This window comes from Barbus barbus (genome assembly GCF_936440315.1).
Source record: "Barbus barbus genome assembly, chromosome: 32".
NCBI classification, from domain to species: domain Eukaryota; kingdom Metazoa; phylum Chordata; class Actinopteri; order Cypriniformes; family Cyprinidae; genus Barbus; species Barbus barbus.
In genome coordinates this window covers 21,321,636-21,346,907 of record NC_136760.1, presented here as the reverse complement: position 1 = coordinate 21,346,907, position 25,272 = coordinate 21,321,636, and the positions used below count along the sequence as shown (strand labels likewise).

General features: G+C 38.0%; 1 protein-coding gene across 1 annotated transcript; it reads right to left on the bottom strand.

The window, feature by feature from the left end:
• Positions 1-42: 42 nt before the first annotated feature.
• On the bottom strand, positions 43-24,004 carry LOC306852115 (fatty acid synthase-like; the record flags this gene model as incomplete). The annotated part of the gene is made up of 41 exons (XM_079388766.1): positions 43-1,680; positions 2,374-2,625; positions 2,781-2,879; positions 2,962-3,173; positions 4,696-4,923; positions 5,145-5,333; positions 5,424-5,821; positions 5,911-6,002; positions 6,090-6,241; positions 6,986-7,187; positions 7,275-7,498; positions 7,617-7,739; positions 7,841-7,960; positions 8,503-8,681; positions 8,766-8,916; positions 9,011-9,214; positions 9,328-9,482; positions 9,649-9,764; positions 10,167-10,337; positions 10,529-10,915; positions 11,001-11,314; positions 11,846-12,049; positions 12,132-12,311; positions 12,419-12,604; positions 12,724-12,804; positions 13,458-13,649; positions 13,730-13,905; positions 14,002-14,117; positions 14,205-14,408; positions 14,513-14,647; positions 15,049-15,143; positions 15,313-15,502; positions 15,901-16,088; positions 17,174-17,627; positions 17,766-17,900; positions 19,377-19,492; positions 19,904-20,026; positions 21,304-21,504; positions 21,811-21,984; positions 23,384-23,536; positions 23,878-24,004. 41 exons carry the CDS (start codon positions 24,002-24,004, stop codon positions 1,543-1,545), a joined length of 7,536 nt encoding a protein of 2,511 aa, XP_079244892.1. The 3' UTR covers positions 43-1,542.
• Between the last annotated feature and the right edge of the window lie 1,268 nt (positions 24,005-25,272).

Genomic DNA, 25,272 nt, shown 5'->3' with positions numbered 1-25,272 from the left:
AACATCTAATATGGTTGGAGAAAAACAAACCAGTAGCCATTGGATGTGTATGTTAGTAATAGCTTTTTATTTGGACTAGTACAATAAATACTGGAAAAATTACACCACAAGAAAAAAATTTCAATAATAGAAAAATGAGCTCCCTAGCTTTTCCAGCTTTGCTCTAAACATTGAAAGAAATCACAATTCGTCACTGACTTGAACAATTAGTCTCAGAAATGTGTAGTGATTTGCTTTCAAACAGAAGATTTTCCTCTGTTGTGACAAAGAGAAAGTCGGTAATCACGTCACTGCCATGAAAATATTCATCCATCGCCGCCAATTTCACTCCTACACCAAATAACACTTCATTCTGACAAGATTTAGACTAAAATATGATGTGATTTGCACTATGAACTGAGCTTGTGTTTAATGTGGACCTGGCCACAAGAATTTACTACAACTAACATCTGAATTTATTAAAGCAGCCAATTAATTACAGAGCATTTTGGGAGAACATATACATCTGCAAGACAATCGGAATAAGGAATGTTGGTACTATCCTCAAAAAGAGGATTAGAAACGTCAATACAATATTAATATTCCAGTTATTGGTCTACGGTTAAGCAGCAAAGTATCATTATAGTACTGTATGAGCCGAGATGGTTCACTGGATTGCCGAGCATTTCATATCAGTGTCATATTTGTATTTTGCTTTAAGCTTGTGCAATATATTTTTAAAGTAACAAATATTTTGTAATTAACTCCTAACTTCAACGTAAACATTGACAAGTCAATTAACCAGCTCTCTTAATGGTCACTCTCATCCAGGAATGTTCTTTTTTATACATATCTTCCCTTTTAAATAAACATCAATTGCACAGTTATATCAGCATAAGTTTAGATGTTCAGCAACAACAAGAGAACCAGCGAATATCATTCAGAAAAGAACAATGCTACAGTAAACGTAAGCGATTTTAACTAAAGCATCAGTAACCGCTCACAATTGGTAAACAACAATCTCAGCTATGTGCGTAACTAGAATCCCAATGGCTAATATGTGGATTTGAATACAGTGAAGCCTTGACTTGCAGTCCGCATCATTAGGTTGGATGAATGAACATGAATGCACCGTTTTGACAAAACCTTTAGCAGACTTATGCAGGTGTTAGACAGTGTCAGTGACCACTACAGCTAGGCACTACTTAGGGTAAATGGCACTTAACTATGCTCTCATGCTAGAAAAGAGTGACATTTTAGTTGTCACAGTAACATGATGATTTATAGAAGACAATGAACAGCTGATTGAATCTTAACCGATAAAGCAAATAAACAGACATGCGTTTTTGTTCCCAGCGTGGAATAAAGAAGTAAAGGGTGATAAGATATTGAGATGTGTAGAGAATGAGAAGGATGAGAAGGAAAAGGCTGTTGTGTGGGTGAGAAGAACGAACTGATCATAAACGTGCATGCTTTAATACGCCGGGACACAGTTTTGGTTTGTCAGGTGAAAGCAACAGAGTAAGGGTGAGAAAAGATGTAAAAGCCGTTTGCCAGGAAGGTTCAGCCCTCTCTGGTGCTGACTCTGGGTTCAGCCAGTGAGCTGTGGATAATGCCTGAGATGGACTCTACACCCTCGCCCTCTAGGAAGGTCCGGTGGTCTCCCTCGATCACATGAACTGACACCTTGCCATCACACACCTGCAGACAAAACACAATCCAATTATTAACACTGCAGGGATGCATTACAGCAACAAGTCTTTTTCTCAGCACAATCTCCTTCCCAGATTCAGAAGCACTTCCTGTGCAATTATGCTTGCTGTACACAGACCATGTTTAGAGCTACATCTCAAAAGGTGATCACAGTACAAAATGTCCTCAAATTTTGTTTTTTCCCCCCTCAGTGGGTCCAGATTTGTTCTTGTTTCTTAGTTGCTGGTAACTAATATACTTTTATCATTGCTTTGTTAAAGTTTGTGATTGTATTTTCAAAATAAAACTTGTTTGACTTTTTAATGTATGAAAAATGTATGAAAAATGCCCCCCCCCCAGTTGAACCCTCTTCTTGATAAAAAAAAATTATAATAATAATATTAATAATAAATATTCCTGATATAGCTTGAAGAATTAGTATCATATATACAAGTAAAAAAAAAAAAAAAGTAATATGTTCAAAGTATATTACTTCTTTGAACTTATTTTTTAAATAAGAAAAACATTTAAATACACAACAGTTCAAAAGTTTGGGTCATTTTTAAAATACGTATTATTACTTTCATTCAGCAATAACGCATTAAAATGATCGCAAGTGACAATTAAAAAAATAATTATATACAGCACCAAATCATGTGACACTTTAGACTACAGTATCATATTAGTGGTCCATATCTTTACCTCGTGCAGTTTGTAGTCAGATCCTAAACCATCACCGTACTCGCTGCTGGCCTTGGCTCTCAGCAGGGTGACATTGCCGTGATACTTGGAAGTTGGAACATAGCAGTCGGCAGCCTTCAGTTTGTGGTAAAATGTAGAAGCAGCAAAATGGAGCATATCTCGGCTGACATTCTTATGGCTGGATGTGATCAGATCAACAGCCTTGTTCACACGGGCCTCCAGGTCTGACAGAGGTAACAATGTCTCCAACAACTGTGCGAAAGGATACAGAGATAGCATTAGCTTTAGCACTGACTGAACTGTAATGAGTTAAGTACTGTCTATTTAGAAAATACCATTTTAAATCAATTTAAAGAATTAAGGGTCAAAAATATTTTAAAGACTGAACCACAAAGTTGTTCATGTACCTTGTTGTACTCGATGCCAGTGAACTGCTGGATAAAAGCACACAGAGCTTCAGTCTCTGCCTCGGACTCTTTACCAGGGGTCAGTTTGGCTCTGTAACTCTGTCAGAGAAAAAAAAAACAGAAATGACCATGTGACCTAGCATAGCACATTTTTTCTGTTTTCTGAGCCCTTTTACTGCACCTGTGTATAAGCTGCCACATAAGAGTGTGAGCCGTCAAACAGGAAGAGGTATTCCACAGGGCATTTGGCTGCCTGCAGCTGTGAGCACATCTCAAAAGCCACACAAGCACCGAACGAGTAGCCAGCGATGCGATACGGCCCCTCTGGCTGCACCTGCCTCACGCACTCCGTGTAGTAAGCAGCAAGATTGTGGATACTGTCTAGAGGAGCGGCTACAGATGGGCAAAACACATAAAACAAAATATATAACAGGTCTGAATTTGAACAAATAAATAAATTAAATAACAATCATTAAACATAATTGCATTTTAAACAAATATAACCAATAAAGGAATTTAAAATATACAGAAGGCAAACAATATCCAGTAATATCAATTACAGTAAAGTTTAAAATCAAAGATATTAAGAATTATTATGAATATATATAATGAATATATATATATATATATATATATATATATATATATATGAAGAGTTTATTTCCAAAAACTGATCATTTTCAAAAATCATGTTTTGATTGTGTTTTATTGTTTAATTGATTTGAATTTAGTTGATTAATTGGAATGCACAGTGAAAAAACGCATATATACTGCCTTTCAAGTGTAAAGCCCCGTTCACACCAAGAATGATAACTATAAAGATATTAGTGTCCACACCAGCGGACGATATCGTCTGTTTATTCGAAGCACACGCTCGTCTGCTACTTTAATTGTCAAGCTCGTTGTAGCAGGATGGATTCTGATTGGCTGTCAATGTTTGTATCGTTCATCAGCTGGAAAAAAATTATTCTGAAAGTGATTCCAACGATAATGTTTCTCTATGCCTTTATCGTTATAGCTTTGGTGTGGATATCATTATCTTTATTAGTGGTCGACCGATATGGTTTTTTTGACAGCCGATGGTGATGTCAATGCCGATATCTTGGAAAGCAGGGTGGCCGATGGCCGATATAATTTAAATTTACATTTAAGAAATTTGAAATAATTTGAAAATTGATTAAAAATTAAACGTGTAAAATAAACTTATACTTTAGATGACACACATAATTTAATAAAATTATAATTAAAAAGGAAGTAAACACTGTAACCAACAGGGCACTCAGTATTCTGCAGCATAATTTGAAATCACGAGTTTAAAGTTTGTCGATCACATGTCTCCAGTAAAGCTGAACTCCTCCTGTCCGCATTCAATTCACAAGGGCGTCACACAGAGCACATGCGATCATGCAAGATACAAATGCACACTTCACAAGATCTCACAGCTGGATCCGACTAAGTTCACAAAGTTTGTGAAATTAAATATTCATTAGTCATTCAAAGATTTGTTTAAATGATATAAATGCATATTTGCTGAATGCTAACAGCAAACGAGAAAGTATTATAATGTTTGCCTTTCTACTACAAATAATAACATAAAAGAAATCGTTATAACACTTCTTGTATACATTTAATTCCTTTGTTTAACAGTTCTATCTGATTATTAGACAGACTTCTATCCGTATTAGACAGAACAAAAGGGAGAATGTGAGCACTGTGTGCTCAGGTGCTGCCGTTCTCAGCGCTGTCAAAATAAAAGTCCCGCTTCAAATGCATTGGCCAAACAGAAAAACTTATCGGCCGATGCTGATATTTGAAAAATGCCGATATATCGGTCGACCACTAATCTTTATAGTTATCGTCCTTGATGTGAACGGGCCTTAACAGTGAAAAGTGATCCTTAATCTTGAGTTTGTACCTTTGGTGCACTGCAGGCCGTAGCACGGCACACTAAGCTTGCTAGTGAGAGTGTGGAAGGCGGCAATGGAGCCCTCGATGGGGTGAACGAGGAATAAAGGCCTTTCGGCACTCTGGACCTCGTTCAGTGGGGCCACCGTGGGGCCGTCTGGGTTCACCAGCATCCGACTCAGATCTGATTCCAGCAGAGCTTGAGCACCAGATCGCTTTGCAGGAGCAGCTCGGGACTCTGAGAGAAACAGAATGAGAGAAAGTTATATACTGATGCATTATTCACAAAATAATTCAAATGTACCTTACAAAACATGAAATTACATCTCCTGAATTTATCAATTTATTCAATCTTTTAACAACTTCCCAATACCTTATTCAAGATACTGTGGATAACAAAATATGTTCTAGGAAAAAAACCCATCAGGCTATCGATATTGACACGAATCACATGCTCACCCTCTTTTCCTCCTGATTGGCTGGAAAGCTCCCGTAGCTTATTAATGGTTAGCTGTCGGATTTCCCTCATTGCCATTACAATGTCATAGTCCCTCTCCAGTGTCTGCCTAACCTCAACACCCATCAGCGAATCGAGACCCAGATCGGCCAATGAGGCGTCAGCATTCAGACTGTTCACGTCACGCACACCTGAGAGAAAGAGGCAACACTTTAATTTTAAAAAGCATGAAAAAAAGTGCAGCTTATCAGACTTCAAACATTTCAGGTCTGAGCTTTTACCCAAAATATGAGCCACAGCCTCCACCAGGTCCCTCTGTCCGCTTCCTTCTCCTTTAGCGACCACCACTTTCTCCGCCAACACAAAGCTGGACATTACAGGCCGCTGCTGGCACAGGAATCTATCCAGTACTTCCAAACAGGAAGACATGCGCTGGGGCAACGTGCCACCAATTACAGCGTCATTGCCACCCATGGTCTCCAAAACGACACCCACGTCTCCAATGGCGCCCCACTGTATGGCCAGGCCCGGCAGGTTGTCGTGTCGGCGCTGCTCGCATACTCGCTCCATGGTGGAATTGGCGAAGCCGTAGTTGCTCTGGCCAGCGTTACCTCTGCCGCAGCTGACTGAGGAGAACACCACAAAGTGGTGAAGCTCTGGGCACTTCTGTCTAGTCACGCTGTGGAAAAGGAGTCATTTATTAAAATTCATCATAACCAACAAGTGAACAGCTGAAGAAAGAAGATATTCAGTCAAACCATTCCCTACCTGTCTAGATGGATGGTTCCCCCGTATTTGGGTTTGTTGACGTCAGTGAAGTGCTGTGGGGTCAGATTCTCAAGCATGCCATCTTTAAGGACCTAGTTGATAGAGAGAAATATCAGTTATGTATTTGTCCTTAATTTGACTACAATGAAAGTGAACTGAAAGCAACAACTGAATATTACCATGGCAAGATGGAAGATGCCACCAACTGGACCCAAGCGGCAGGCCTCATTGATGAGACGCTCCGACCCCGTCATCGAGCTGACATCACTAGTGGACACAAGGACCTGAATGCCCATGGCCTGCCACTCTCGAATGCGCTTGGCTTGATAACCTGTCAAGACAATAAACATTTTAATGTGTTGCCCTGACCAACATCAGTGTTCCTTTAGTATTATATACATTATAGTGTTTATTAATATTTTGAATTAGCTTATTTTTAGTTTTCATTTTAGTTTAAGTTTTAGTAATGTGTTACAGGCTTCAGCAATTTGTTTTTTTAATATTTATTTCTGTTTACCTTTCATTTATATTTATTTAAGTTTTAGTCATTTTAGTACTTCAACTTAAACTTTATTTTAATTAGTTGCCAAGGGAACAATTTTATTTGATTTAAATAAAATATTTTTGAATCTAATATTTATATTTTATTTTAGCTGTATTTGATGTTATATTTAATGAAAAAAATATATATTTGTAGTACTTTAGTGGTTTTATTTTTATATTTAGCTTAAATTTTTATTTCAGTATTATTTATTATATATTTATTTCAGAGTACTTATTTGATTTCAGTTAATTGCAAAGGCAATGTTTTATATTTTCAAAATGTTCTAGTTTTTCTAATTTTATATTTTATTTCAATTAATGAAAATTATTTTTTTTAATAGTTTTTGTTTTAGTAAAGTATGTGCTTTTGCCATTTTTATTAATTTTTGATGTGTTGTAATATTTCGATTTTAGCTTTAATTTATACTTATTATTGCCTAGGAAACTAACTGAAATAAATCAAATATAAATATTACATGAATAAGATTTACATATAACTTCAGTTTTACTTAAATTATTAATGCATATTTACCATTGCGGATGCCAGAACGTGACGTCAGCACCAGTTTACGAGCACCTCTGTCAGTGAGCCATTGGGCCAACTCCAAGCCGAAACCACCCAGACCTCCAGTGATGATGTATGAGAGAGAGGCAGGGAAGAAGGTACGGCAGATAGCGGGAATAGAAAGAGGAGAGGCTACAGGAACAGTGCTGCTTTTCTCCTCTGAACGTACCTGAGAGGTGAAGGCAGAGAAAAGCAATTAGCACAATAAAGGATGAGAAATCTACCATCCAATATTTCATTTTTTATTTACCCTTACCTGCAGCAGGACTTTGCCGATGTGTTTGCCCTGAGCCATGTAGCGGAAGGCGTCCTCCACTTGGTTCCTCTCAAAGACAGTGGTACGTAATGGCTGAACGACTCCACTAGCAATTCCCTTCTTCAGAAGCTCAGATACCTCCTCCCATTCCCTGTTCCCCTCCTCAAACAAAGCATCCAGCAGTATGCCGTGGAAGGCCACGTTCTTTAGGAACAGAGCCATACCTGAATCAAGAACAATTGGACAATTACATTTAACTGTATTTGAGGGTAAAAGTAAGAGAATAATAGATCTAAGATGATTTTTGATTGATTCAGAAATTGTTGTACATCTGGGACGCACCTAGTGGTGTGTTGTTAGAAAGGTCATATTTGCCGATCTCCAGGAAACGCCCATGTCTGGCCAAACAACGCAAGCTGGCCTGCAGCTTCTCTTCAGCTAGGGAGTTTAGTACCAAATCAACTCCTGAAAAAAAAAAACACATAGGTGGTTTAATATCTCAATCTACAGCAATTTAGACGCAATGCTGCTGTGTATTCAGAGTCATTGTAATGTAGTCTATTCACCTTTGCCTTGAGTCTGGAGCATTACATGCTGTTCAAATGAGGCGTCTCTAGAATTAGCGAAGGATTCTGCTGTAAGCTGTGGGAATCTTTCCTGCAGGTACGCCGCCTTCTCTCCAGAACCTGTGAATCAAAACGAGATACATGTCAGCAATGTTCATTTTTCAACAGCTGTTTTAGTCATAGCTTTTGTCTTTTGATGAAAATCTCCACTAAATTTACACAATTTACGATACAGCGTCATATTAATTAATTATAGCCAATTTCACTCTGAGTGCAATAGCATCTAATTTAGTCTATGAAAATGACTTGAAATCTCACATGCAAGAAAATTAAACCAAATATTCAAAGATTTTATATATTAAAACATTAAATTTAAATGTGTTAAACTGCCCTTTGTTGAATTGTAAATTTTTTATGTTGTAGTTATTCATCGACTGTGTTGTAGACGTATTTTAATTAGTTTAAAATAATAATAATAATTCAAATTTAGTTTTGTAAAATTAGTTTTCATTTAACATTTCATTTTACACATTTGTGTCTTTTTGTGTAGCTGTATTTGGAGTTAATTTACTCACTAGCAAAGAGATTAAATTCACCAGTGTTCATTAATTACAAATCACATCTTTTTAAACTCTTAAAACATGCAAAAGTGCGTCACTTACCGACAGTTGTGAAGACTCGGCAGCGCATACTAAGTGCAATAGCAATAGCGGCCTGTCCCACCCCTCCAGAGCCTGAATGGATCAGCACACTTTCTCCAGGCCTCAGACGCCCTCGCACCACTAGGGAATAATATGCGGTGGCGTACACCACTGGAACGGAGGCGGCCTGCTCCAGCGTCCTGCACATAAACACAGCTTCACTTAGCATTGTGAGTTTTGGAGGAACACGTTTCATTCAGATTCAGAGGTGCTGAGGTTCTCACCAGCTAGATGGAACATCCCAAAGGAAGCGCTTGTCTGCGTCCACACAGGTGGCTAGGCCTTTCGCTGGCAGCAAACCCATTACACGTCGCCCGCTGGGGTCTCGCCCCGAAAACTCCATTCCCAGCATGCACTGCTGCAGTGCTATGTCTCCTGCATGGACAAAACGAGAAAAGTCTCTTTCCTAAGTCTTTTTATAGGGTAAGCTAGCGTGCGAGATTTCACAAAAACAGGATGGGGTACAAACCAGGGATGGCATCTGGAGGCAGTTTGCCAGTGGCCAGCATGATGTCTCTGAAGTTGAGGGAGGAGTAGTAAACACGGCAGAGCAGCACATTGGGATTGGATGGGACAAAATGACGCAGCGGGGAAGCAATCCATCTCAGCGATGAAAGATCACCGCGAGTCAGGACATTGATGTAGGCCTGCTCTGTCAACTCCTCGCTAAGATCTAAACATGAATGCACAGAACAGAAGACGATCACAACATGCTCAAAAGACTTTATCCAATCTAAGACATATGTCAGTATGTCACTAAAAGTCTTATATGACATCCTTTTTTACCTTGTGTTAACAACTGGTGTCTAAAGACACCCCAATGTCCATCACGGTACACGTTCATAACCAGATTCTTCTTCAGTAATGCCTTCATTTCCTTTTGGGTAGGAACAAGGGAGGGGACTTCAGCGTCCTTACTTAGATTAGAAACAAATGCACACCTATTGGAGAGGAGAAAAAAAAGACCATGTACATGAATACTACATATACATCTATACTACAAAACATTCAATATCTTACAATTGCATAATTGTAACATCAAAAATATAATAACATAAAAGTACAGTAGCATATGTGGAACACTAATTGCACAGGAATTGGACGGACCGTATACGGTTGCCTCCAGGCTCCTGTCTGAGGCAGTTCACCATTCCCACCACTCCATTATGACCCTTAGTGGCAATGAGCCAGACTGGGATATCAGATGACTCAGCTAAAGTGCTCTAATGAGAAAAAAGGAGACAGAAAGGGTCAGAGGCATGCATTAGGATTAATTTAATGAGTCTGCCGATTGGTTTTAGCCTGTTGTTATGGGACTACAGAGTGTTCTTGGAGGGCTTGGCAACACCACTAATGAGTTTGCATGATGAAACCCAAGTAGTGACAAATTTGATGACAAATTTTGACTAAATGATTGGCTAAGTTTTGCATATGCCACCAGAGAGAAGGCTGAAGTTTTCACCAGAAGACAGTTTTATGACATTTTTGATGAAACATTACAAGGTCACTTCTTTCCATTAAAAAAGAATCATATACATGGATGAATAATTCAGAGTAAGATCTAGAACAAGTATTGTCTAAACAGATATTGTAAATTTTCATTTTATGCTGACATTAATAATCACCTTTAGGGTCTCCACCCATTTATAGTCAGTAGGGTCCACAAAAATCAGGATAGGTTGATCCTGAGGGGACTGTTGGCGCCGGTGGCAGAGGAAGAGAGCAGACCCGTAATAGGACTTTCTCAGCATGACAACATTTAAAGAGGCCTTTTGGAAGAGCGCCTCCCATTCAGTCTGAAAACAAAAAAACAATTCCATTTAGAAGCTGAGAACATTGCAATGAGCCAGACAAAACAAAATAAAAGAACAGACAAAAAAAATACACGGTGTTATTTAATGTTGTTACTTAAATACAACTTTGTTATTCACTTTCATTTATGTTGTGGATCTGACCGATTTAGCACGTTAAAGTTTTTAAGACACACCTGTGTCAACAAACCCTCCTGGTTGTTTTGAGATGTGAGGAAGGCTACCGTCTCTCCCAGAGTGTCTCCTCTCAGCAGGATGTGGATCAAAACAAAACCGCCTTCCCTCGCAGCTGAAGTCAGGTTCTGTATCAGAAGTGCAGGGTTGGCCGTGTGCCCTGTTGCATAGTTACACACAACCAGGTCAGCCCCATCCAGACCACCCATTGCTGGGCCCTGTAGAGGGTCCCACTGAGCAGTTGAGATGCCCTGCTCTTCCAGGGAGCTCTGGTAAGCAGAAAGCTGGTCAATGGAGACATCTGAAGCCGTGTAGTCAAGACGCAACATTGGCTGGATATTGAGGAGACCAACAGCCCGAGAAAACACATGACCGTCAGCAGCTAGAGCCTGAAGGAGAAGAATACATGTTGAGAACTTCAACCGTCTCATTCACCCCTGCCTATTTTCATCCTAAATAATAGATTCACCACACCTCCACAACTTTGAGTTTTCCAGGAGTGCTGTTCTCAAGGGCCGTGTCCAAGCAGTGACGTAACGCCTGGGAGTCCAGCAGGCCGTTGAGCAGAGGGTCCTGCAGCAGACAGTCTCTCTCCTTCTCCACTGTCTGTTCCAGCTCAGAGCGCAGGTTTCCGTTCAGCTCCAGTCCGCACAGCACAGACAGCAACCGCAATAGGCCTTTCTCTCCCTCTGCTCCAATCAGCTGGGTCTCTGTTGCACCTTCTAGCCCAGGGATGGAGATCTTCACTCCCTGATTGGCCAGCTTCCTCTGCAGACGCTGTATTAGACCTGCACATACAACATAGGGAAAGTAAGTACAGTGCCACTGAAACAGAGGAAAAGACCCCAGAAAATTAAAACTGGGGACAAAAATGTAATCATTTTAGGTCCATCTAATTTTACAAAAACTATGAATATAAAACATTAAATTGATCAAAAGCAAAAGACATTTATAATGTTGCAAAAAAAATTCTGCTTTTCATTTGAACTTTGTTAATAAAAAAATATTTTCTCAATAACATTGATAATAATAATAAATGTTTCTTGAACACCAAATCAGCACATTATACTGATTTCTGAAGGATCGTGTGACACTGAAGACTGCTGAATATTCAACTTTGCCATCACAGGAATAAACTGCATTTCACAATATATTAAAATAGGAAACAGTTCTTTTGAATTGTAATAATATTTCACAATTTTACTGTATTTTTGATCAGCCCTGGTGCGCAAAAAAGGTCTTCTTTCACAAATATACAAAAAATTGTTAACGCAAAATGCCATGCTGCATTTCTCAAAGAAATGAAAATCACAACATGCCTTTGCAATGTCTCAGTTGGTCTCCAAGTTTCTCATTGGTTCTCAGGCAATCTGAGTCCACATAGGGAACAAAGGCAAACTCCTCCAAAGTGGGTGGAGTCTGTTGCTGTTGGCGACGAGGTGCTACAGTAGAGTGAAGCCCACAGATCTGAACTCCTCCAGCTGTTATATTGTCCAGGCAGTGGTTAACATGAACATCCACAGCTGACGAGAAGAAATTTTGGTCAGATACATTTCAACTTGGGACAGGTTACATCAGACTTCAGGTAGATGGTGTGTCTAATACCTTTCTGGTCATCTGCATACTTGTTTACCCTCTCCTCATGAAGTCTGGGGTCCACAAACACAGAGCGGATGCGAGTAGGCAGTCTCAAGCTGCGACCAGACAGCCCCACTACAATCATCTGTAGCATGGTGTCTAAAAATGTCACCCAGTTACCAGTCCAGTGAAGCTTTCCATAGTCACCTGGAAAAACCAGAATACAAAGAGCTCAGGAGTGACCAAATCGTGTTTTTGACCATTGCAACATTATCTCCACAATATAAGTGTAAGATGCATTTGAGGGGAATTACCAGCATTGTTAGACTCCAGGATTCCCTGGAAGGTTTTTCCGTAGTCATATCCACGCAGACGCAGCTCTTTGTAGATGTCCCCAGCTTTCAAAAGTAGTTTAGGATCTTCCTTGTCTACAGCCATTGGTTTTTTCAGCTCAGCATGGAAAGCATCAAGTCCAGCATCCTCCAAGACACTCACCTTACCTGAGACACCAGGGGTATCAGAGTGTGATTATTTGTCGATTTACAAATATCTTGTTTTACACAAAAACGTCACAATGAAAGAAGTTGTGAATGGTGTCTCATGTTGCCTGGAAACCCACCACTGACGGCCAGATTTCCATTCTCGGACACCTCAAAACGGTTAGTGGCGGGCATGAGTCGCACTTCTAGCTGGACAGACCCTGTGATGCAGTGCACAAAACAATTTGGTTAGCACTAAGCCACACGGACAAGCTAACAACAAGTCTGTTTTATTTAGTTTCAAATTTACTCCAAAGTATGGAAGTACACTACCATTTAAAAAAATTGGAAGTGGTAAGAATTTTTAAATGTTTTTAAAAAGAAGCCTCTTATGCTCACCAAGGCTGCATTTGTTTAATCAAAATAGAGAAAAACAGGATTATTGTGAAACAGTACTATCATTTGAAATAACAGTCTTATTTTAATATATATTAAAATGTAATTTACTCCTGCAATGGCAAAGCTGAATTTTAACTTATTCCAGTCTTTAGTGTCAAAGGATCCTTCAGAAATTATTCTGATATGTTGATTTAGTGATCTTATTATTAAAGATGTTGCCTTTAATGAATATAAAATTCAAAAGAACTGCATTTATTTGAAACATTTAAAATGTCTTTACTTTTTTGTTCTTATTGAATAAATTTATTCATTTCTATGAAAAAAAAAAGAAGCTTTCTGACCCCAAAAGTTTGAACAGTAGTGTATTTTTAGTAATAAAGTATATTTTTGTAACTCAGAGTAAGAAATAAGGCATATAAAGTTTCAATAGTGAGAAGTTTGCATTTACAAGAGCGGTCAAAGAAAAATCTTTTACCTGTCTTGGGTAGGATGGTGGCTCTGTGGATGGTGACGTCTTCAAATATAACAGGTGTGTGCTCCATGACTGTACCCAGAGATCTCATCAGAGTCCTCCAGGCCAGAACCAGGTACCCGGTGGCTGGGTACAGCACCCGACCATCAATGCAATGTCCAATCATATAGTAATCAGGAGACTCTGGGTTCATGTCTGCACAAAACATTAAAAAATAAGCATGACATGACAGCAAAGATGAGAAAAAGACTAATTTCAACTTCACAACTACCCACCGATATTGTACACAGTGGCTGAGGTGGATCCCCCTGAGCCAGCAGGGAAGTCCTCCACCTTGGGCACATCCCAGACCTGGGAATGATCCCACTGAATGTGAGGGGAGATGAGTGGGGTCCCAGTCGGAACAGGATATTCAACAGTTGGGTACAATTTATTACTGTCCACGTTAATTCTGCAGATGCAAGAGAGTGTGCATCAATCATTTAACATTGGAAATGCTAACAATTCGAGTCAAAACAACTAGGAAATTAAGAGTACAAAAACCAACCCATTCATGTACATCTTGCCCACATGAGAGAGGAAGAACTCCAGATTGTTGGCGTGTCCTCTTTTTATTAGGGGGAGGATGGAGCAGGTGGGTTTTAAGCTCCGCTTTAAGATGGCCTGAAGATGTATTAAGAGCATGTTAATAATAGAAATGGATCTACATTTGAATCTTCAAAATGTGTATTAAGGTCAATTCCTTGTTACCTGCAGCAAAGCATGTGGGGCAATTTCTACTACCACAGCATTATCGGGCACAAAGCTCAGTCCCTCCTGAAAGAGCACAGGGCTGACCAAGTTATTGACGTGGTACTCTGCAGATGAGTAGAGCGCCAGTGGGCTCTCCCAGTCCGTTTGTGGGATGGACGTGCTGATCCAGCGTGCTGAACGAGGCCTTGGGCTTTTTATTACCTGGAAGAACACGCACAGGAAGTCAGTGTCTATCTGTGCTGAGGTTTTGAGATGCTAATATCCAGCAGAGGGCACTGTGACACTGCAATGCCTCACCAACTCACATTCTGCAGTGCACACAGAAGGGCTGGAGCAATAGAGGCCATATAATAGGAGTGGAAAGCCACACCAGCACTGCGCACTTCTTTGGCAAACACACCGGTCTCTTTCAGCTGGGCAACAAACTTGCTGACAGAGTCCTGCATAACCAAACACTTGCTGTTAGGTACTAGTATACATACTTTCACTCTATATATTTAAAAAATGCAATAATTTCTCAAAACCTAAAAAAAAAAAAACTAAGAATATTTTATACATCTATAGAATTAATATTAGTTTGGTATTTAAAACAACAACAATTTTTATTCATTTAAAATAAGGCTGGAGAGACTGGAGTAAAAGCTACTGAAAATTCTACTTTGCTATCATAGGACTAAATTTAATTTTAAAATACATTCAAATTGAAAAGAGTTGTTTTATATGTAATAATATTTGACAATATTACTATTAATACTGTATTTTTACTAAAATTATTATTTTTTTTGTTGTTTGTTTTTTTTAAATGAAATTAGGGTGATGTTATTTCTTAGAGGGTATATACCTGAGGACCTGAGATGGTCACTGTATCCTCAGCATTGTGACAAGCAGGAACGACACCCTGTGGACACTGAGCTTTGCATTCTTCCCAAGTTAGGCCTGAGGGGGGAGATGATGGTAGGGTTGGTAAAAGGAACCATTGGTAAGCTTGCTAAAAACATTTATAGCATAAATGGCTGAACAAAAGGCTAGGCAAATCCCCCATGGAGGGATGCTTTGCATCCGATTAATGAAGCAAAGCATCTGAAGCATCTGCTGCCACACTAACCCACTGCAGCCATGCCCCCCGGGGGCAGGTTGGCCTCTTTAATACAGCGTCCTCTCCAGTAAGCGGCCAGGATGGCCTCGCTGTGGCTCAGGGAGCCGTCGGCATAACCACACGCTAACTCTCCCACAGAATGGCCCACGATCCCATCAGGCTGAAGACCCATCTTCTGCAACATGTCAATCTGTGCAACCTGGAAATTTGACAGGAATGCATTCAGGTAGGTGAAAGATAGTCAGGCATGAAAATTGTGAGACTACAACTAGCAGGTCTACAAGGTTTGAATACATGACAAGTTTGAATATGCAAGTGTGCCAGTTCCACAGGAAAGAGCAGTTTGTTTGAGCAGAAAGAATGCCATACAGGTTTGAAAATGTGGGTTGAGTTAATAATGACAGAACTGCAGACGGAGCGTCTTGCAGACGGAGTGACTGTTGAAATTATGACTGATTGTGCCACTGTATTGCAAGATTTGGCAGGCCTATATCAGTTCCAAAGTTGCCAGGGGTCATTTTTTCATTGAGAAATGTCAATCCTGTTCCAGTCATACTAGCACTGTACTTAGTATCTCTAGAGATGAGGGAGGCTGACCTGGATGGCTGCAAGACCAACAAATGCGTGGACGGTGTCTTCAAAAGTGCTCTCATCAGCGTCCATGAGCAAGCGAGACACACACAACCCAGTGTCCTTCAGAGCCACGTCCGAACGCTGGATCGACTCCCGGAATTCAGGCAGCTGCATCAGGCTACGGCCCATTCCAGCCCACTGTGTGCCCATACCTGTCAGGAGACAGATACAAACAAAGACAGGACACAGAAATAAAAATCTAGGCAATGTGATCATGTGAAGAGAGACTTTCCATTATGTTGACTGACTCGCACTGAATCACAACCTTAAAGGGTTGTATATCGCATATTTTACTGTATTATTTATTTCCACAAAAATATTTTGAAAAAACATTAAGTATCAACACTGTTAATAATAAGAAATGTTACTTATGCACCAAATTATGTATTTTAGAATGATTTCTAAAGGATCATGTGACACTGAAGACTACTTAAAATTCTTCAGTTAAAATGTATTACAAACAATAGAAAACGGTTATTGTAAATCATAATTTCACAATATTACTATTTTACAGTATTTTTGATCAAATAAATGCAGCCTTGATGATCATGATTATATGCAACACTAGATATTTTTTCTCAATAAATAAAATGACAAATAAAACATGCTTGTCTCATTTGTTTGGGTTCTCTTTGTTTACTTTCAGGACTTGTTCGAAAATCTGATGATGTTTTGGGTCATATTTATGCAGAAATATAGAAAATTCTAAAGGGTTCACAAACTTTCAAGCAGCACTGTGTGTGTGTGTGTGTATATATATATATATATATATATATATATATATATATATATATATATATATATATATATATATATATATATATATATTTAATTTCTTATTTATTATTATTATAAAAAATGTAATTAGTTGAGATTTAGTTTATTTCAATTTCCCATGACCTTAAACTTAATTTTTGGCTGCTGTGCCTTTAAGAAATGCCCTTTCTGCATGTAAAATAAGCAAAGTTTTACTTTTATTGTTAGTTCTTTTTATGTTTAGGATTAATGGCATATAATAGTACAAGCTTTCATGTTTTTATCTCACCATGACAACATCAGAAAATTGCTTTAGCAGCTTGGTTCCAATAAAAGCTTTTTTTGGATGGGACAGGAAGTTTGTATAAGTTACAGTATGTATTCTGTAGTACCTCAAGCTCCTTTAATATAAAATGTTGAAGGAAATAAGATTTCGCCAATTTAAAAGTTCACCATAAAAAAAATATAAATGCCCCCTCACCTGAGCAAATGTACCAGAGGGGTCTGGGTGTAGGCTGGGCTTGTTGAACCTCGGTAAGCTCTCCCTGTGCTCCAATCAGTGCATAGCCCCTGTATGGCATGCTTGCCGTTGGAACTCCAGACACATCATTCAGAAGAGACAGGTAGCTTGGGTTATCCTTATGCTGCTGGGCATTGTTGAGAAGGGAAGTGACCGCCTCCTCAGTGCGACCGGAGGCCTGCAGGAGTCTGAGGACTGAAGGTTGAGCCACTGATTTTGAACCATGTGGACGCAGGATAACATGGACATTTGAGCCTCCGAAGCCAAATGAGTTGATGCCCACGATGCCACCACGGACAGGTATGGGCTCCGACACCACACGCACCCGGCCGTCCGTCAGAGCAGGAATGTCAGGGTTTGGATCATGGAAATGGATGTTGGGAGCCCAGATGCCATGTTCCAGAGACAAAACCACCTGATCGCATGCAACACAAGTTACTTGATTTACTTCACATTTAAGATGAGGGATTCAGCTTCCAGATTTTTAAAGAAACAGCTGAGTAAGCTAAAGCTGATTAAAGCAGGAAGACTTGTTAAAAAACACTTTATATACCTTGGCAAGAGCCGCTAATCCAGATGCAGGCTCTGGGTGTCCCATGTTGGATTTGGTTGAGCCAATCAAAAGAGGATCCCTCTGTGACTGACAGAATACACTCACAATGCCATTCACTTCCTGAGGATCCCCAACCTGAAAAAGCAATTATTTTCAATATACACATAACAACAAGCTGAAATGTCTATTGCTCAATGACTATATTTACATACACAATGATATTATGCATATTTAAATTTATATTTATTTTTTATATTAACATAAACATGAAATTATATGTCCTTTTTTTAACCACCATTAATAATAATAATAATAATAATACATTTTATTTGTAATGCGCCTTTCTTAAACAAAGCGCTACAACATGTACAAACAAAATAACAAATCAACCAAAACTACATAATATCAAAATAAAATCACAGTAAATAACCACAAATTAAAAGCTTTACTAAAAAGATGCGTCTTAAGAAGTTTCTTAAAACAATCCAAGGAAGCAGCATTCCTAATGAACGCAGGTAATGCGTTCCATAGCTTAGGCCCGTTATAAGAAAAAGCCCCCCCCCCCATGGTTTTTAATTTACAACGAGGCTGATACAAGGAGAGACAACCAGCAGAGCGAAGAGAGTGAGGAGGAGTAGAAAGAGTGACCAAATCACAGATGTAATCTGGAGCCCATGCACAGCTTTATAGGTTAAAATCAGAGTTTTAAAATCAATACGTGATTGAACCAGGAGCCAATGAAGTTGCTGGAGCACTGGGGTAAAGTGATGGCGTGCAGATGTATAAGTAAAAACTCGTGCAGCTTGTTGAGTTGAATAAATTGCAATCTCTTAACAGAACTTGCTGGTAAACCCCCAAAGACAGAATTACAATAATCAAGCCGTGATGTGATGAAGGCATGAATAAGCCTCTCAGCATCAGGCCTGGAAAGAAAGGGTCTAATGCGAGCAATGTTTCGAAGATGGAAAAAAGCAACTTTAGTTATGTTTTTGAAATGAGAATTAAAAGTCAGCTGAGCATCAAAAATAACGCCTAAATTACGCACCTGCATGAGGAGATATTTGAGTATTGTCAACTGAAAGTTTAAAATTACTGCATTTATTAACATTAGATGGAGTGCCAATTAATAAAATTTCTGTTTAAGAACCATTTAGCTTTAGAAAGTTGTGATTCAGCCATGTCTTGATTTCCAGCAAACAGGCAGAAAGAGTCAAAGAGGAAGTAGTGGAATCAGGCTGAGTGCTAAAATAAATCTGGGTGTCGTCCGCGTAACAATGATAACCCAGGCCGTACTTCTGAATAATCTGCCCAAGAGGTAGCATGTAAACACTAAATAAAACAGGACCCAGAACTGACCATTTTCACCTAAAATTAAAAACTTTAAATTCTAAAAACATAGTTTTTTTTTTTTTTTTTTTAAATGAATTAATATTTAAATTAATCTTTATTTATTTACTTGCTTATTTTTTACTTATTTATTGCAATATAGACCTTAATTGGAAAATTGTGTGCATGTAAACATGGCCAGTTTGAATCGAACTGTTCCCATTCTTATTTTCAAAGCAAATCTCTTCTTAAGGGATTCATGCGTGTAATTTCATATTGACTGACCTTAGTACCAGTGCCGTGGGCCTCGATGTACTCCACCTGGTCAGGTGATATGTTGGCATCCTGGTAAAGGGAACGGACCAGGCGCTGCTGCATCTCACCTGATGGGAATGTCACCCCTGAGGAAAGAGGAGACATACCACATTCCAGAATATGAGCAGATTTACACATAGCAGCTATAACATATGCCTTTCTGGAATGCACACGTGAGCTACAGCATGGATTATTCGGTCCTCAATGTGGCAGCACAACAGGAACTAGAGGGGGTCTGATGTTAGGTGCATGCCAGAGATTTCAAATACCCTGAGCCCTCACGCTCAGCCAAGTGTCATGTTTAAAAACACTGGCGTGTAAAGTGTGGCAGGAGGCACTGGGGGAAAGGCTACGACATCTAAGATACATGTAGTGCCAGCTTTTATAGTAATGCCAGGCTTCCAGAGCGAGTAAGAAGGTATTAACTGAGCTGATTTCACTCATGCTGGAGGATTTGAGGCAGATTTGACGTCTGTGGGAAGGAAGGATAAGTTTACCTTGCTCTTTGTAGCCATCTGTGTTATTGCCAGCATTGAGAACTGTGGCGTAGATTCTCTTGGCCATTGACTTCTTGGTCACGAGTACTGCAACAGCAGCCTCTGAGCGACAATAGCCATTTCCTAGAGGGTTAAACAAAAAAATTGCCTCCATTTTTAAACAGCAGTGCAAATTAGAAATACACTCAGAAATCTTTTTATTTCAGGCAGTACACAAATTTTTAAAATTTTATGGAATGCTACTTTTGCCAAAATGTGCAATATTTATCAAAACATATATCGTCAGGCATTATATTCAAAAATGCATTGAAACTCAAGGTTTTAGAGTAAACTAAAACTAAAGCTAAAATTAAAGCCATTAAAAATAAAAATAAATTATATATATAATATATATAAATTAAATTAATTTATTTTTATATATATATATATATATATATATATATATATATATATATATATATATATATATATATATATATATATATATATATATATATATATATATATATATATATATAAATAAAATAAAAATTGTTATTTCAGTTCATTAATTCAATTCAGTTTAACTTGAAGTACTAAAGTAAAAAATAAAATAAAAACTATACTAAAAATTACAAAAAATACAACACAATTACCAAAACTTAAAAAAAAATAAAAATAAAAATATTAGTCTCATAATAGTAAGGCAATAATACTAACACTGGCTCAACTTGACTATTGATTTCCATTTTGACAAATTGAACAAAAATTATCAGCTGACATTTTTAACATCTCTTTCCAAACTCATTATTTTGTTGGACTACAAGAGTAGAGACATATTTAAACAAAATATTAGTCATAATTGCTCAATTAACCTTGCAATTAGCATACTTCTGCTGAAAACATATAGCATGATACTTCAAATACTATATTTGTTATGCATTATTCAGTGCGAACACTTAGAAGGCTATATCAAAGACTATAGAAAACCCAAGAAGTGTCACTCGTATAGTGGGGGAAAATGCAGCGCTCAATATGGCCACTCAAACGCAGGAAGCCCCGCCTTCTGAATGAAAGAGCCAATCGCTAATCGGTGAGGACTGAACATGCGCACTGGCTGATCTAGCCTGAAAAATACGTTTTTTATAACGCTATTTGAGCAAAAGAAACAACATTTATGATACAGTTGTTGACAGATTTGATGTTTCAAAAATTTGATGTTTCACGATTCAAAGAGATAGGAGCTGCACTTGCATGCCGGAGAGGCGTTTCAAAGATGGCCGCCGAGTGACATGACTTGATAGAGAGACTTTGACTATATTCTTATAATTGTTATGCAATGATTGATGCTTATAGAACCAGATTCCTTTAATACCTTCCTGAGAAAGCTTTAGACGTTACAGTGACATGCATAATCTCACCTGAGGCATCAAATGACTTGCATGATCCTTCAGGACTGAGCATGCCCAGTTTCATGAACTGCACTGAGGTGTTGGGCTTGAGCAGCAGGTTGACTCCGCCCACAAGTGCTGCATCACATTGGCCATGGCGAATAGCATTGAAAGCATTCTCCAGAGCCAGCAGACTAGAGGAGCACGCTGTGTCAATGGCTGTACTGGGACCTGAATGTTCATGTACATCAAACACCACAGTTAATGGCTGATCACATTAAGAATAAGCATGAAGTGATTTGAGTAATCCATTTCAACCGGTTGTCTCAGTGTAACGTGACAGTATGAGTCAAGTTACACCAGTGACAGACGTGACTGTGTAATTAGTCACTAATTCAAATCACATCAGAAGACACATCACACCATACAGAAAAAATGACGGCACAGTCTTTCAAAACAAAGGTTCTGGCAACTCAATTCTGTCCTACAATGTGCGCAAGCATTGAGTCGGTAATTAAACTTGTAATGTTTGCATACCATTGAAATCAAAGTAGTAAGACAAGCGGTTGGCAAACATGGCCCGCTGGCATCCTGTCATGCTGTATCCCAGCAGCTCCTCTGGGTCTTTACTAAAGGCCTCTCCCGCCTCTGAGCCACTTACTCCAATGTAGACGCCAGTCTTGCTGCCACGCATGGACACTGGGTTAATGCCTAACAGGAAAAATCAATGTTTTATATTCACATAGTCAGTGAACACTGAAAAATAATACATTACACATACAATGCATTACAACTAGGTTTAAAAATACTAAATATAATTGCTCTACATAGAGATTTGGCATCACTTTGGCAGTTTAGAAATGTTAATATAAATAATTTAAATACTCATATAAGCACCATATATGCTAATAATATTCATTTAGTTTTTATAATAATATGCCATTACTGCAATTTTTTTTGTCACGTGATCCTTCAGAAAACAGTCAAATATAATCAAGCTCATCTGGTGCTCAAGAAAAATTTATTTTATTATCAGTGTTAAAACTAGGGATAACAATATCGATACCGATATATTTCCTTTTGAAACAACGCCAAGTCTCTCCTGTGCAGAAATTATAAGCTAAATATTTTTAAATTTGGTTAGTTTTTAACAAGAACTTATTTGTTAGAATTAAACAAAAATGACATTTTTTGACAGTACATTGAAGTTTTGAAAATAACTATAAATAAAATATATATATATATATATCAATCGCTGCATTTTTTCCCCCCCAGAGAGATGCGGTGTTAACCATAACATTTTATTTTTAAGATTTAAGATTTTTATTTGTTGATGGTCTAAAGCAAAAGAGTTGTAAAAATTCTGAAAATCTTTTAGAGCTTATGATTTGTTTAAAAAATAAAACATATTACACATTAAAGAATAAATTAGTACATATAAAATTATTTAATTTACAAATGTCATGTTTGTGATTTTCATGTAAGCTATAGCTTCTGACCTTTAAATCAAAACATACTCATAATTTTATGGCATCAGTAACTGCTTTATTTAATCAGAAACACAGTTTAAATGTTATTTGTGTAGGCTATTTTACTTTTAATTTAATTCGAAGTAGGCAAGACATATCTGCATAATTTTTCACTTCGGGCCGATGCCGATATTTACATTTAAAGCCGTTATCGGCTGATTCCGATATCAGTCCGATAATATCGTGCATCCCTAGTTAAAACAGTTGAAAACAGTGGTGCTGCTTAATATTTTTGTGGAAACCTTGCCACATTTTTCAGGATTCTTGAATAGAAAGTTCAAAAGTACAGCATGATATAAATCTTTTGTAACATTAGAAATGTTTATTGTCACCTCAACGCATCCTTGCTGAATAAAGTAATAATAACTGTAGTAATTAAAAAATAAAACTTAAAAAATAAAATAAAATAAAAATAAATCAAATAAATGCATGCCTGAAAATAACATTTACATTTATTCATTTGGCAGATGCCGTTATCCAAAGTGGCTTATATTGCATTAAGGCTATACATTTTTCAAGGATATTAGCTACCACAAAATATTAATACCTATTATAAATAAAAGAGGGCAGCTGATACTAACCTCCATCGATGATGGCCTCGTACGCTATCTCTAGCATAAGCCTCAGCTGTGGGTCCATGGTGTGTGCCTGTTTGGGATGCACACCAAAGAAGGCTGCATCAAATCTGTCGATTTCTTTTAGTTTTCCATTTCTCCGGGGAAGGCCATACAGACCTAGAATTTTAAAAAAGGGGGGGTGGGGATTCAAAAGCACTCTCTACTCATCGTCCTAAGCCTGCTTGTGCTTTAGCACATGAATGAGAGCATTAGCTTGGTGCCAACAGAGAGAAGAGAGAACGGCCCTTCATAAAACCCAAAGCCAGACGGACAAGGAAAAGCACAGAACAGCAGCCAGGAAGGCAAGGAGACCAGCAGTTGAAAGACACTACAAACCCCAAGGTGGTCTTAAGAAAAGCATTATGATAATAATAATAATAATAATAATAATGTTAATTAAGCCTAAATGTTATTTAATAGTTATTTAAAATGATAAAGACATTGAAATATTAGCATACCTGGTTTCCACCGCCTGTCATCTTCTGTAACCATATCCACTCCATTGAAAAGGTTCTGCCAAAATTCTTCCAAATTGTTAGACTCAGGAAGACGACCTGAAATTCCGGCTATAACAATATCTTCCATGTCTGGTTAGATCCTCTTGGGGAAAAAAATAAAAGAAAGAAGCAGTCAGTCAGTGAACAGAAAACCTTGCAAAAAATGGAGGGATTCTGCCAGCTTGAACTACATTGGCATTACCAAGAACTGTGTGAATGCGAGCGTGTCATTCATTTTAAATCAGCGGTTTGTGAGTTGGGGTCACCGAGTTGGTGCAACATTGGGGATAGGCGGGAGTGTGTGCTCGGGGGGTGTGGCCTGGAAAGCTGGATACTTTTGTTCCCCGTTTCAGGGTCAGAGCACTCAAAGCGACAGCATGGATGAGATTCCTGTTCATTCAATGCAATCAAGAAGCAGTGACAAGTACAAAGTGTCCCTCTGTTCCACTTTCCTCGAAACACAAAGGAGGGTTCATTTTAATTTGGTGGACCACAGAAACTTCATTAAATATGCCTGTATGACTGTACAGCATGCAATGTAGCAATGCCATCTCATATATTTTACCATCTTTACAAAGAATGCACAATAACCAAAAATGAACATCAACAAGTCAGAAAATTAACTACAAATGAGTTAAAGTACAAATGAGTTTGTACAAAATAATTTACAGATAAAAAATTCTATTAAATTATTAGATATTATAGATATTAAATTCAGCAGCCATTTTTTGTAAACGTGAAAAATATGATAGAGTTTAGCATGTAAAACAATAAACATACATTACATAACAGCTATTCATAGCATGACTGAGTTGTAAATGATATTAGTACCTAGTAGCTATAAAAGTAGGACAGATAATTTTGCACAAATTATATATCATAAATCAATAAACTTAATTATAATTGTCCAAATAAAAGAAAATCAGAGAAGACGCCTTTACTAACAACTTTACATCTTTTTATAATTTGTTTTGACATTGACATCAATTTTAAAGAAATTCTGGTTCTTGTTTCATAAGGGAAAAGATATGGTTCACTCACAAATCTTCTGTCGTAAATGTGCAAAGGACAGCAAGAGCAGGGTTTTCAGAGAATATTAATTTAATTTCAGGCTGTTTCACACACAGAGCTATCACATAAATATAATGTATGTATGTATGCAGTAAGGTCTACTATATATTTAAATATTTTATGATTAAACAGTAGTAAGTGAGGTCTTTAAAATAACCTGACATGGTGACAAGCCATTGTGAGCAGATTCAATATGAAACTTATATGAAAATCAATTGTTGTTATATTTAGAGATTATATTTAGTTATAATTAGAGAAAAACAACACTTTTCAATTGCATAAACA